Source organism: Helobdella robusta (genome assembly GCF_000326865.2).
Source record: "Helobdella robusta unplaced genomic scaffold HELROscaffold_13, whole genome shotgun sequence".
In the NCBI taxonomy this organism is placed as follows: Eukaryota; Metazoa; Annelida; class Clitellata; order Rhynchobdellida; family Glossiphoniidae; genus Helobdella; species Helobdella robusta.
The window spans coordinates 1,619,662-1,634,942 of record NW_008703718.1 but is presented as its reverse complement, the minus strand read 5'-3'; the positions used below and the strand labels follow the sequence as shown (position 1 = coordinate 1,634,942).

Here is a 15,281-nt window from a genome sequence, read left to right as displayed (position 1 = left end):
CCATAAAGTGCGCACACAAACATATAAACACACACACACACACAAATAAGCTGTTAAAAGGACACACACACACACACACACACACACACAGACATTAAAAGATACATAAAAACAGATAGGCACACAGACAAAAATTAAAACGCATTACAGACAATCGGACAGACAGCATAACAGACAGAAACAAGACAGAGAGAGACAGACAGAATATAAAACACAAACAACAAGACATTCGGTCAAAAGTTCACACAGAAAGCCAGACAGACAGACAAAAGTACAAACAGATACTGACAGACAGACAAAAAACACGCTCAGACGGATAGACAAACAACAGGACGCATACAAAGACAGCCAGTCAGACAGACAGAAGAAGGCAGACAGGCACTTGCCTATAAATGATTGAAAATGCGGTGCTGCGTGATTGAATGGTACGCATGAATTTTAATTAATTCTTCCACTTTTCCTCTGCCATTATTTTTTTTATTGTTCTTCTTCGTTCTGTTGTTGTTGTTGTTGTTGTTGTTGTTGTTGTTGTCGTTGTTGTTGTTGTTGTTGTTGTTGTTGTTGTTGTTGTTGTTGTTGTTGTTGTTGTTGTCCTCGATGTAATTATCGTTTTTTGTTTTGTGAAAATTATTATTTTGAAAGTTTCTGTATTTATTTTTTAAAATTATTTCAATTTAACTGTTGCAATGTTATAAAAAATTGTTATTAATTTTTCTAATGGTGCTGCTGTCATTGTTGTCGTTGATGTTGTCGTTGTTGCAGTTTATTTACTGTTGTGTTGGGCTTTATGTTGTTTTTGTTGTCGTTGTTGTTGTCGTTGATGTTGTTGTTAATGTTGTTGATGAATTTGGTTTGTTGTTGTTTCAAATTTTGCTGTTTTTCGTTGATTTTTAATTAATGTGCTGCTTTTGTGCGTTTTTTTAATGTTCATTTTTCTCTTTTTCCTGATTTAGTTTTGTTTTTTTATTTTTTGCCTGTTTTATTAGTCATATTGTTGTTGTTGTTGTTGTTGATGGTAATGTTGGTGATGTTGTTGTTGTTTGGTGTCGTTGTTGGCGTTGTCATTTTTTAATTAATAAGAACACGAACGTTTATTAATTACATGCACTTTTTCACTTTGTTACATTTTGTTATTATGATTTCCAGAAAACATTTTGTTCTGTGTTTTTTTTTATTGATTGATCGTTTACAGTTTTGTTGATGTTATTTTTATTGCATGTTTAATATTCCCCTACCTGTTATTATGTTTGGTTGTCGTTGTGGTTGCGATTGTTTTTTTATCATAATGTTGTTGCTAATGTTGTTGTCGGTTTTTGTTATGAAAGTATTGCTGTCATTGTTATATAGTTGTTGTTGTCATGATCAATGTTGTTGTCATGTTCCGATGTTGTTGTAGTTGCTGAAGTCGCTGCCATTTTGTTGCTGTTGTTTTAGTTGTTGTTTTGATTCGTAATTATGTTGTTGAGGTCGTTGCTGTATGTTGTGACGTTATATTGTTTTGATTAATGTGTTGTTTATTGATGTTGTTGTTGCGTGCTTGGGCTTAATGTTTGTTTTTTTTTGTATTCCGGTTAGAACTAATGTAAGATCTGTTGTTTCAGGTTTTATTGATTTTGATGTGCTTTGTGTTATTGTTTATGATAATAGGAATGATTTTGTTGTTGTTGTTTTTGGTTGTTGTTGTTATGTCGAGACAGCTATTGTGTTACTGATTCAATGTTTTTGCTGGTGACAGTTTTGAAGTTCAACCGTTCCTTCGTTTTAGCTATTTAGCATGTTGAGTCAAATTTGTATAATTCCTAATACCTTTGTTTTCCTCGATACTTTTTTCTAAATATATTTTTCTGTCTTTCCTTATAATTTTTATAGTTTTTAAACATCAAAATATATTTTTACATTATTTTGATTTGATGTTGATGTTGCATTGATGTTTTTGTTGTTGTTGTGGTTGTTGTTGGTGGTCTGGTTGATTGGATGTTTGCCGATGAATTTCTGTTTTTGGTTTTAATTTTCACTTGATATTGTATTATTCTTTTTATTAGGATTTTTGTTTGTGATAGATTTTTGTTTTTTCCGATTCAATCTTATCAATCATAATTTTTGGTCAATCTTTTAAACAAGTGTTTAATTTTAAAAATTTTCTTTTTATTCATTTATTCATTAGTTCATTCATTCATTCATTCATTAGTACATTCGTTCATTCATTCGTTCGTTTGTTCGTTCTTTCTTTCGTTCTTTCGTTCGTTCATTCATTCATTCTTTCATCCATTCATTCGTTCGTTCGTTCGTCCGTCCGTCCGTTCGTTCGTTCGTTCATTCATTCATTCATTCATTCATTCATTCATTCATTCATTCATTCATTCATTCATTCATTCATTCATTCATTCATTCATTCATTCATTCATTCGATCATTTACTCTTACAATCTGATTTTATTTCTTTCAATTTATTTGACAGCCTGCTTATTCGATTTAATTTATTTGATGTTTTTTTCTCTTTCCTCACTTACTCACTCACTTGCTTACTCGCCCACTCACTCACTCACTCATTTACTCACTCACTCACTCACTCACTCACTCGCTGATAAGTTGATGACAATACTCTGAAGATGGGGATGATGAGGATGATGATGCTAATAATTATGATGAAAGTAATGATTAAATTTATGAGATGATTGCACGTGATGCCGATGCATTTCAGCCGGGTACTTTTATGTTGTTTTCATGCTTTAATGATGATAATGACGGTGATGCTAATGATGATGATGCTGATGATGATGATGCTGATGATGATGATGCTGATGATGATGATGCTGATGATGTTGGCGATGATGCTGATGATGATGATGACGGTGATGCTGATGATGATGACGTTGGTGATGGTGATGATAATGACAATAATTTTGTTTTGTAATAAGAATGTTTGGAGTGGGAATGGTAATGATGATGATGATGATGGGAGATGATAATGATGTATTCTGATAAAAAGATTTCAGGGTGGGTATGATGATGAAATGGATGATGATTGTGATAATTATGCTGTTGCAGCTGCTGCTGATAATGATGATGATGATGACGATGATGATAGTACTCACGCTGAAATGACATCAATTTTCCAGTTAGTTTATTACTTTCCACGACATTCCTTGCAAGAACAAGTGGCATTTCTGTTACTAATATTACATCTCACACCCACCATCCGTCGTTCTGTGGTTATTTGTGCGTGTGTGTTGGTGTGCGCCTGTGTTTATGTGTGTGTATGTGCATGTGTGTATGTGCACGAGTGAGAATGTATGTGTGTGTAACAAAGTCTGTTTGAGTGTATGCATGTGATTATGTGTTTAAGCTTAAAAATATATGTGTATTTCATATTTCATATATGTGGGATTGTGGAATAGACGGAGCGATGGATAGACGGATGCAAAATGAATACATGAATAGATAGAAGAAGGACATTTGAACAAACAAATGAATGTGTGTTATTTTTTATTAATAGATAAGTGATTGAATGCATAGTTTAATACACTTATGATTGAGTACATGAATGCATGGATGCATTGATGCTGATTATCAACATAAAAACAAAAATGCGTGTTTGTATAGTTTTGTGATTAATGTTAACGATATTGAGTAACAGAATGCTTAAATGAGTGTTGGAGTCATGGAAAAGAAGTGAATGGGCAACTGATTTCATGAGTTGCTAGCAAATCTGTATGTAATGTATGTAATGAACAAATTTTCAACCAAAAAATTGTGGCCTGTCAAAACATTCAATAAAATAAAAAATCTAAAAACAAGTTTTGTTTTGAACAAACTCTGAAAAAAGTAGCAAGACAGCAACAAAAGAAGAAAAAAATTGTGGGAGGATGGAGAATTGATCGCCAAAAATATAACAATTCGTCCAATTGCTGAGGTGTGCGATATTGGAAACTCGCAAGAGCTAGCTGGCATGCATCACATGCAAGCACCCACACACAATGTATGTACCGCTACCGACACAATATACCATCAATACACATATGCCAATACCAACACCTACATTAATACAACTGCGTATACCACTACAATTACAGATATATATATAAATTCATAAATACGTACATTAAAGACGACATGCACCTTTTTTAAAAATATACATTCCAGACCGTGTGTGTGTGTGTGTGTGTGTGTGTGTGTGTGTGTGTGTGTGTGTGTGTGTGTGTGTAGCAGTAGTATAGTATATTAGAAAATACAAATGAAAGAAATGGTATATATTGTTATAATACTCGCTGTCGTAACCGATTTACGACGGGTTCAAATCTTCGATTGAATAAAATACTTCAAACAGTTATTAGTTATTAAACTTTATTTACAGAAGAAATCAACTAATCGTTTATTTCCAGCAAATTCAAATTAACGCAACAATTAACTTTTAAATTGTTCAAAACCTATCGCTATGACAACGTCAACAAACAAATCAAATATCGCTTTAAATAGTTCACCGAATCCGCTATTCACAAAATCACAGAGTCACGAATTTACAAAATCACGAATTTCACTAATCACGGATTTCACTAATTACGGATTTCACTAATCACTAATCTTCTTGCGACGTGCTCTTATATACTCTTCGCAAGCGTCGTTTCTAGATTCTTCTCGATGGTTCGATTCTAGCATACTCTAGAATGCTCCAGTCACTAGAACATTCTAGAATACGCTAGAATCTAGTGCGTTCGGTAGCACGGTTATAACATTACCCCCTTCTTAGTTTTGTTCGTCCCGAACAGCTTTCATTCCGGTGTCCGCATGGTACGGAGCCAGTCTATCCAAATGAACGATCTTCATTCTTGCTCTCGGCTTCCGATATTCCTGAATACGGTAGATGACGTCATTCAAGCGGGTAATGACTTGATAAGGTCCTTCTCACCCTCGCTGGAGCTTTGGAAAACGTCCTTTCTTTCGCTGTGGGTTGTACAGCCAAACTCGTCGACAGCAAAACCGCCACTGCTTCTTTTCAAGTCGTATCTGGTTTTGGCCGCCTCCGTGTTTTTCATAATTTTAAGGCGTACGTAACGGTGGATATGGTTTAATCGCTGTCGAAGATTATCCACGTATTTTGTAAAATCAGCAATCAACGCCTCGGCTTTTAGACGGTCTTCTTGATACAAATTGAGTTCATCCAGTAGATTTTTGGTAAGTTCTTTGAGTCTACCTTTGTCAGTTGGTAGAACCTTTTCCTGTTGCTCCATATCTAATTTATTTCACCAAATTTATTGATTGGCAATTACCTATTTCCTCGCCTTTTTTAATTTTAATTGTGTGTTTAGCTGTATTCATTATTCTGACAAGAATAAGACCATTTTTGTTCGCTTCTACCAGGCATTTTCCAATGACCGCGTTCTGTACATTTGTCGTTGAGGTTGGCTCCATCAAATAGAACTGGTAGCCCCCAGGATCGCAATTCAACTTTCCCCATACGATGTTTTCAGATGATTGAGGTAGTTCTATGTCACAATCGACTGTCACTCGAATGCATTTTTCGTCGCTATCCCCCATTATCACTTCAGTATTTCTCCATCTAAGAATGCGTTTTTCTAAGTCAATTTTGAACCCATATTTTGTCAGAAAGTCGACACCTATTATGCATTCGTCGATGATATCCGCGACTAAGAATGAACCTTCGAATAACAAGTCGCCTAGCTGAACAGTACGGAGAATCTTTCCATAGGCTGGTGCTGTTCCTCCGGTAGCTGTTCGAAGGATGTATTTGTTAGAAGTCTTTTTCTTCAGATTGGGTACCAAATCAGATCTTAAAATCGATTTTGTTGCTCCGGTGTCGACTGTAATTACACATTCTCGTTGATCAACTTTTCCGTTCAGCCATTGGTCGTTTCGATTTCGATGTATTCTGGAAACGTTAATTACGGTACTGGGGGCGTCAATTCTACTAGCCAACCTCTGCCCCACAAAGTTGGCTCTTATTAGTTTTCCGCCCCTTCGTTAGAAGGGGCCGATCGTGATACAGGATCATCTTCTCTTCTTTTGCGCCATCTTGTCGCGCAATTTCGGCAGTAGTTATCTTTTAGGCGGTGTTTACAATCACGACGTAGATGGCCTTTTTCACCACAAATCCAGCATTAGGGTACATCATACTGTTGAGGTTCGCGTTTCACAACCACCCTCTGGCAAGGGCATTCTTCATGTACTTGGCGTAGATGTACGTCACTTTTTGATGCTTGCTTTGCCGATTCAAAAGTGAGACTGTGCGCAACGGCATCCTTGAGTTTTCGTTTATCTTACAAGAGAAAGGATTGCTTGAGTTCCAAATCACGAAGGGCTTTGATAAACGTATCCAGGGCAGTTTCGTCTCTATGCTCGGGGTCTGATGTCGGATACGACAGCAATGTCAACCGTTCGATATCTTGTGCCAACTGCTGAATGGATTCACCAGATCGTTGCGTTCTGTTTCTAAGCTGAGACCGATAAATCTGTTTCATGTGTTCTTCACCATAACGTAAATCCAACGCGCTGACCAGAACTTCATAGTTGAAGTGGTTCTCCGCCGGAATCGTCTGAAGAACCTCTGCTGCTGAACCTCGCAGGGCCAGTATTAGTGCTGTTGCTCGTTCTTTTCCGTTCCAACAGTTACTAGTTGCCGCTGCTTCGAGCTGGGTTTTATAAACGTTCCAGGACATCTCTCCGTCAAATGCTGGTACCTTCAAAGTTCTTCCGGATGCGTGATCTAACGGCATGGCCATTTTTTTGGATTGCTCCAATTCTCGCTTCAATTTGTCTATCTTGTGATCTACCTCAACGGTCTGACGATCAAGTTTCTGCTCGATCATTTCTATTCTTGTTGACTGTTCTTCAATCTGTTCTGCCACTTCCAATTTTACGTGTTTTAGCTGGTCCTTGATCTGTTTTAACTCCTCTGTCTGTCGTTCGGACTGTTCCTTGATCTGTTGTTTTAACTCTTCTGTCTGTCGTTCGGACTGTCGTTTGGAATGTTCTTTGATCTGTTTTAACTCCTCTGTCTGTCGTTCGGACTGTTCCCTGATCTGTTGTTTTAACTCTTCTGTCTGTCGTTCGGACTGTCGTTCGGACTGTTCTTTGATCTGTTGTTTTATTTCAGTTGACATACTAAGCAGAAGTTCCATCATTTTAGCGGTTGTAAACGTGCCTGTGCTAATTTCATTGTCTTCGTCAGCACCATCAAACTTGAATTCGTCTGGGTTCTTACCTTCGTCAATGAGAGCTTCTCTCAGACGTGCTACTAGTACTTCTTTGTTGCCACTTGTGACAAGGCTTCGTTTCTGTAATTCTTCTCGTAGCTGAACTACGTTCAAATCACACAGTTTTGACATCGTGTACTTTTTCTATGAGTAGTAATTCGCTAGTCAAAGATCCCACTTCTGACACCAATGTTATAATACTCGCTGTCGTAACCGATTTACGACGGGTTCAAATCTTTGATTGAATAAAATACTTCAAACAGTTATTAGTTATTAAACTTTATTTACAGAAGAAATCAACTAATCGTTTATTTCTAGCAAATTCAAATTAACGCAACAATTAACTTTTAAATTGTTCAAAACCTATCGCTATGACAACGTCAACAAACAAATCAAATATCGCTTTAAATAATTCACCGAATCCGTTATTCACAAAATCACAGAGTCACGAATGTACAAAATCACGAATTTCACTAATCACGGATTTCACTAATCGCTAATCTTCTTGCGACGTGCGCTTATATACTCTTCGCAAGCGTCGTTTCTAGATTCTTCTCGATGGTCCAATTCTAGCATACTCTAGAATGCTCCAGTCACTAGAACATTCTAGAATACGCTAGAATCTAGTGCGTTCGGTAGCACGGTTATAACAATATATATGTGCATATGTGACTGTTATAAAATATAACAGACCAACGCATACAGACATGCATATATATATTTATTCATATCTGTGAACAGATGCGCAAAACGATCGACATATGTTTTATTGTGTTTTTGTTTATTTTTTGCGAATTAAATAATATTAATAATTATATCGATAATTTTTGTTAATATTATCCATACCGCGAGTGCACCCAGACTCTAGTACTGATTTGTAACAAAGGTTTTTGTACAGCGATGCACATTTGCATACACATAAAAATATTAAACATGAAAACGTATAGGCATACGTTGTACGTTACGAATACGGCAAGAAAATATTCAGTTTTATGTGCTTTTATTGTTCGTTTGTATGTCTGCGTGTGTGTTTGTGTGTATGTATGTGTGTTTGTGAGTGTGACATTTTAAAATTTGTTTTTCAGGCACGTGTGTTAGTTTGCTATATTTTCTTGTTTGTGCGATTGCGTCAAAATATTTTTCTAAAAACATGCACACATGTGCAGCATGAACGCGCCTCCCAACACGTTTGCACATCCACACACAGCCACACACAGCTACACAGAGCCACACACAGCTACACAGAGCCACACACATTCACATATGTGTTGTCTGCACGTGATCCCAACATTCACATACTTAGATACGCTTAATGCTTCTGTACTCCCATCATCATCATCGTTATTGTCAGCACCACAACCATCGTCGTCGTCGTTGTAATATTTTTATCGTTTTCTACGTATTTTTTTTATGCTCTGTGAAGAGAAAAGTTTCGAAAGTTGTACCGATGTTGCTGTTGTTGTCAGCAATGTTTTTGTTAATGTTCGAGGGTTGGTACTGTTGTTCTTATTTAGTGTCACCCACATAGGAGTTTGCGCTGCGAAGTCATGGTTACTGTAACGATTGCAGCGAAAATGACCTTAATGTTGCTGACGCTGTTGTTGTTGATGTATTTATTGTACGTTACGTTAATATTCATCCATTTTTATTTTGTTTATAGTTTAGTTATTGTCATTGACCTACCTAATGCTTGCTATTTTTATTTTTGTGGTTAGCATAGGATATTTTTATGACCGCTGTTGTTGCGATTGTTTCTCCTATTGTTGTTTTGCTGCTTCTGCCGTTATTACATGCCTGGCTATTAAATTCCTTTTCAGTGCCATTCAGTGACCAATTTCATTTTTTCATTCTGCAAATACAAAAGTTTTTAATTTTTTTTCGCCAAACAAAGGCAAAAGTCGTTGGATCTAAAATGGATTCACCTGCAATATGCATATTTCTCTTTTTCTCTCCCTTTCTCTCTCTCTTTCTCTTTTTTAAACTTTTTTCTCTCCATTTTATCTCTTTGTTACACTGTTCTTTCAAATTTTCATGCACGCTCAAATATTAATCCCGGTGTATATTAAATCTTCATAGGGAATAACGTCACTATGAAGTAAAAATTTCAGGACATGAATAAATAAACATGTCAACGATTATGACAAAGTCCATTAATAAGTTTTACGACTTGGAACTTTGCTGCTTTCTATAAATAAAAAATATTTAAATAGGTAGTTGTAAATTTCACTTTTAACTTTTAGTTAAACACATTTTATTTTTAATTTTGTTTTCTAAGTCATCAGCACGTAACAATGCATTATGATAACCATGTGGAAATATTTAATTTAAGAGCAGCTACTCCCTTGATACTCATCCAAAAAGCAAATAAATAGTTAACCACTTTCCCCCCCAAACATGTTACTTAACAAAAACATAACGTATATACTAACAAATCAAATACAAATTCAAAATTATAAAACAAACACACACACATACTCAGACACAGATACAGACAAACACATAGAGACAAACAGAGAAACACTGGAGTAACCCTGCAAAATAATTGCATAGTATCAGGCAGAATGTTAAAAAACTGTTAGAGGAATTCGTTATTCCTACACTGAGGCCACTTTCATTACATTTTCCGTTTGTGTGCATGCGTGCGTTCCAGGCATGTGTGTGTATTGGTACGTATGTGTGCGTGCGTGTTTGTATGCATGTATCTGTGTGTGTGTATCTTCTTTTGTATGGCTGTGTATATTTGTTTGTATGTTTGCGGGGTATGCAATTTTTGTAACTATTTGTATATTTATATAATTGTTAAATAAAATGTACAATTTTTAAAAGTAACTTTTGCTTAAAGGTCATCATGAGAGAAGACGGTTTTAATTGAATTCATAATTATCTCTAAAATTGAAATTTCCATATGATCAACGTTAAAATTCGCAGCCACTTCTATTTTTATTACTGTTTTTCTTCAATGACTATCTACTTCCCAGTTGTTTTGAAATATCACACCTCAAAAGAAATTGAATATTTAGTATTATTAAACAATTAACATCAAATAATTTTCTAAAATATAATTTTTAATTCAGCAACAATCTATCTTTAAGTAATTATTAATACATGGCATTATTTATTGGTATTTCCATATTGTGTTCTTTTCATTATAAACTTCGCACAGCAGCAATTGTGACATTGATAATTGTATATTATATTTTATATAGGTAATCATTAATTTGCAAATGAATATTGATTGCAGATGATTATGTATGAGGCAAACGCTCTAAGGTCAACTTTAAATTCAAATGTTTTAGTTTAATTTCTTAACTAACATTACATTGTCATTAACTGACATCTTGAATAGATATAAATTCATAAATAAGTAAATAAATAAATAAATATTCTAACAAAATAAGACATTTCACTAACGCTAGGCTCAAGTTTTCCTCATTTTGCATTCAGTAATATTTTTGTTCCATATTCTTTAATTTATTTTTGGCCAATAAAAAAAATTTCTGGCAAGAAATAACGTGCCAATTTTCCGTGATATACGAAATGCATTCTAAGAAATAAAAACCAGAGCAAAAAATTTTGATTAAATATGCGAGGCTAGCAGAACGAATGTTGCAAACATAAGAAATAATACAACAATGTTAAGTTATGCATCCATGTGAGACATTTTTGAAGCTCTCACATATAGAAATAAATTAACTCTGGTATAAAAAAGAGTCTGCACACCTACTTGCATTCAAATACGCACACACAAAAACACATAAAAATAAAAATTTTGTTTTCTCACATTCAATGCACACACAGACACACATTTACACTCACAAACACGACTTGGACAAGAGGCTGCAGAACACACTGATTCATATTTGTATGTAGAGCGTAATGTTGCTTCTAAATTATTTAACTTATACGTTGGTTCAATTTGCCAATTTGCTTATGTGTATATATCCATCTGTGCATGGAACGAACTGATGCACACACACACGCTCATGCACGCACACACGTGCACAGATGCACAGACACACACGTGCGCACACACACACGTGCGCGCACACATTCACACTAACACGAACACACATATGCATAATATACGTGTATATTTCTTCGCTTGTGATCGTTCTATTTAGCTAATTCAACACAACACTGGGCATGCATCAACCAACTTTTACACCTGCATACGTCAATCATATGTCATTGAGAAAAGTATACTTATAAAAAAATTGATTACATATAATAAATCCTTCAAAAAGAAACTATTTATTTATACATAAAATATTTTAAAAGCGAGAATTAGCTCAATACTAGAAGAATGATTCTGTATCTCACTAGTGAAACAATTTTTATTCAGTAAAATGTGAATAAATCAGTCCCTCAACGCCAGTTTCATCACGTCATGCATATCCTCAGGACTGCATCTTCAATCATTTCATTTTACTTTATTTCATTATTCGCTCTTCTTTCCACACTAAAAATTAGGACCCCTCGCGATGTCATTCAGGCATTTCGCCGACCAACGACAGTTCATATCTGAATTAATTGAATCTGTTGAAGAATCCATCAGTGCTTAACTCCTCTGTGAGAAAATCTCCCTCTTCCAGACAAATATTTCTCGGAGGTTCGATGGTTTTCTCACCAACACAAAACAAGTTTCACTTCGTGCGAACAAATAACATTATTTTTTTGTTTTCAAATAGTTTACTGTGATGTCAAACAGATCTGACAACGTCTAACTCTCAATTTCAAAACACACTTACTATAAACTCTGGAATACAAAAAGTGGCTACCAATGAAATTTTTCATACAATAGTTATTTATTTTTAACCACAAAAAATGTGTTGAACAAATCAGCTAAAAATAATAAAATTCAAATACTGATGAAGCAATTACAATGAAAATTTATTTATTAACCAAAACAAGCCAGAAAATTATGCAGTTAAAAATGAAAACCTTGCAGCAGCTGCTTATAAACAAAATTTATATTGGCAAAAGGACGTGAGTGATTTTCACACTGGAACATCCTCACTTTTTTTTGCTATCGAGAATTTCGATCACATCCACAGACACGGTAGTAAAAAACGTTAAAAAAATTTACAGCTCGCCATGAAGAGCATATTTTTCTAAATTACTTGCAGGGCGCCACCAGTGCCGCTCGCCCGTCGGCTTCACAAACGACTTCACCATCATAATTAAGCATGCTCATACCATCGTAAACTTTCATAAAGACAAGCGTAAATAGACGTCGATACTTATTTACGCAAACAATTAGTCTGGCTGCTGACTGCTGGTCGCGCTCTTTCTTTGTGTTCCAGCGCATCTTTCTTCACACGCTAATCAAATAAGCATGACTCATAAAATATAAAATGACATGTACAATAACACGCCCGCCCGCACCACACACTTGAACAACGCACATGAACAACACGCGCCCACAAATTAATCTCATGAATTGCACGCAAATATATTGCACGCATTTTGAAGAGATTTAAAAATTATGCAATATTCAAACAAATGAAACTAAACATTTGCTGTCTTTAAGAAAATTTTTCCGAAGTTAACTCTTTCATAACAACTTTTCGACGGTTGAAACTTCAAAGCTTACGTTTCAGTACTTGTTTATAAAAATTTTACGCATACGTATTCAAGCAAATATGTAACGCGCCAACGCACGCATGGACACACGTTTAGACTCACGCATACACGCGAACGCGGTCAACCACAATAACTGGACACACACGTGACTAATGACGAAAAGCATTTTACTTAATGCCCAAGCCTGGCGCAATGACCGCCATAAAATTTGATTCAGAAAAATGAAAAGCAACGATAATGATAACCATAACGACAGACTATAAAGATAGAAGCGCTCATATTAACAATTCGTTTATTTGAGTAATTGAATGAATAAATAAAGGAATGAAGGCTACCATAATGGTGTCCGTTGTCAAGGTGACGGGGCAGACAATATAAGACGCACTTAGGTTTGTGTTGGCCATGTCCGAGTTTTATTGGACTGCACGTGTGTGTGTGCAGTTTGCGTTCATGCTGGATATATGTGAGCTTCGTTCGTGTTTAATTTAATTGTGCTTTTTGCCGGATAATAAACTCAAGAGTATATTTCTCTTACTAAATAAGAGTTAATAAACTCTTGTTAATTGCTGTTTAGTTGTTTTTTTAGCATTCAATACTGTTGTTAGATATGTTATTGCCGTTAGTTTATTTTGTTGGTATTTGCAATTTTTGCTGTAACATGCGCGATTATCATACGATTGTTGCATTTTTGTTGTTAAAGATATTAGCATCTTCTAGTGGCATTATTGCTTCTTTTTAACGTTTGCTCCGATCCAGTATAGACTTAGCAGCATAGTGTGTGAATTACTCGCGTCTCATGCTGCTAAAATAATATGTTAATATAATTAATGTTAAAGTTTAAAGCGTGAAGTTTGGCAAAAAATATAACCTAGTACATGCGACTTAAAAACGCTGAAAAATAAATTTTTTATTAGGATAGTTTATTTTACCTCTGAGGAATTTTTGATTTTTAATCTCCGGAGTTTTTGAAAATTTTTTAAATCAAATTAAAAATTAATTTCCAAATTAATCTAATACTCTCTCATCTAGCGATGATTTAAAAATCATCCTGACAACAACTATGAAAGAAATTTTGTTGAAATTTAATTAAAATATTTAATTGCATCTACTGCAACCAAACAAAGATCAACTAATTTTCAACAACTGCATTGTCATATACAACAACAACAACCGCATTCCATCTTTCATCCAACATTGTTAACATATTGCAACCCCATCAGACTCAATTAAAATTCATGACAACAAATCAACGCTATTAAAAATGTTTAGTAAACAAAAGTTTCAACAACGACGACAAAACCAACAACACCAATACCGCCACCAACAACAAAACATTAGCCGCAACTACAAGTTGTAACGATTGTTCTTCTTGTAGTTTTCTTGTCGCAGCGGTTTTTCATGTCGGCGCTGTTGTGTTTTTTTTTCGTCGTTGTGCGGAAGTGATTTAGTGTTGTCTTGCAGAGAGCAAAGATAGTTCAGTAATACCGGTAATGGATATCTTTAAATCATTCCTACATTAGGCTTCCACATTTTTGCTTCTCCGCATTTTACTATGCTTTTGTTTCCCTCGCTTGTTCGCTTCTTTTTTGTTTCTATTTTTTAAGTTCCATTTTTGTTTCTTATAGTCCGCTTGTGTGTTTTTACATCGGTTGGCTTGGTTTATATTTTGGCTGCGTTCATGGTTTTTTGTGACGTTTCGTGTGGGTATGAATTTGTTTCGCGTATTGTACGCTGACCATACACACACGTTGAATTTCTCGTTGTATGCATGTTATGTCACATGTTGCGTGTATCACTTGTTGTATACACGTTACATCTTCTATGTTGTTGTATGTTTATTTCAGTACGATGTCTGCGGGGATGTTTAAATACTCGTTTCAAAGTAGAACAGTTTTCAAGCGCAAAAGCGCAGTTGGATTTTTTGTTAGAGCGTGAAAATACATTTTGAATGTAACACTTGGCACTCAACAATATGTGCTAATTCTGACGAGTTGTTCTGTTTTTGAACTTCAAGTGTTTTCCAACAATATAAATAAATTTTTACGTATTTTATTTTATGTTTTATTCAAAACTTTAAATATTTCAACTGTTAATTTTTGCCAAATTTGACAAAAAAATTTATTTTATTAAAAACATAGTTTGTTTCAAATTTCAGTCTGAAAATTTTCAGCAATACAGTTCTTATCTTGCGAGCTTTTCTTTAAAATTTTTGCGGCTGAATTATGAGTCCCCTTGATGCGCTGGAATATAAATTTGAGAGCCACTGGTTCTTTTGTGTTGTATCTTTCATTGCGGTCATCCTCTTCTGCTACTGTCTGCTGCTGTTTGTTGTTTGTCGTTGTTTGCAATTTTGCCTGACGTACATTCTATCCATCTGTGTTTTAGTAAGCTGGTAAGCTCATTTTATGCAAAATATTTTTTTGCAAGATTTAAAAATTTTGGGAAAAATTAATAAAATAAAAATTTTAAACAAACTCAATGTTTATTA

At 35.0% G+C, this 15,281-nt stretch overlaps 1 protein-coding gene across 1 annotated transcript; it reads right to left on the bottom strand.

Annotated features, from left to right (window-relative positions):
• Positions 1-7,192: 7,192 nt before the first annotated feature.
• HELRODRAFT_73495 (hypothetical protein) lies at positions 7,193-7,342 on the bottom strand (the record flags this gene model as incomplete). Its single annotated transcript, XM_009014187.1, has 1 exon — positions 7,193-7,342. A coding segment is annotated over one exon (150 nt), but the record flags the coding sequence as incomplete, so codon positions are not given.
• Between the last annotated feature and the right edge of the window lie 7,939 nt (positions 7,343-15,281).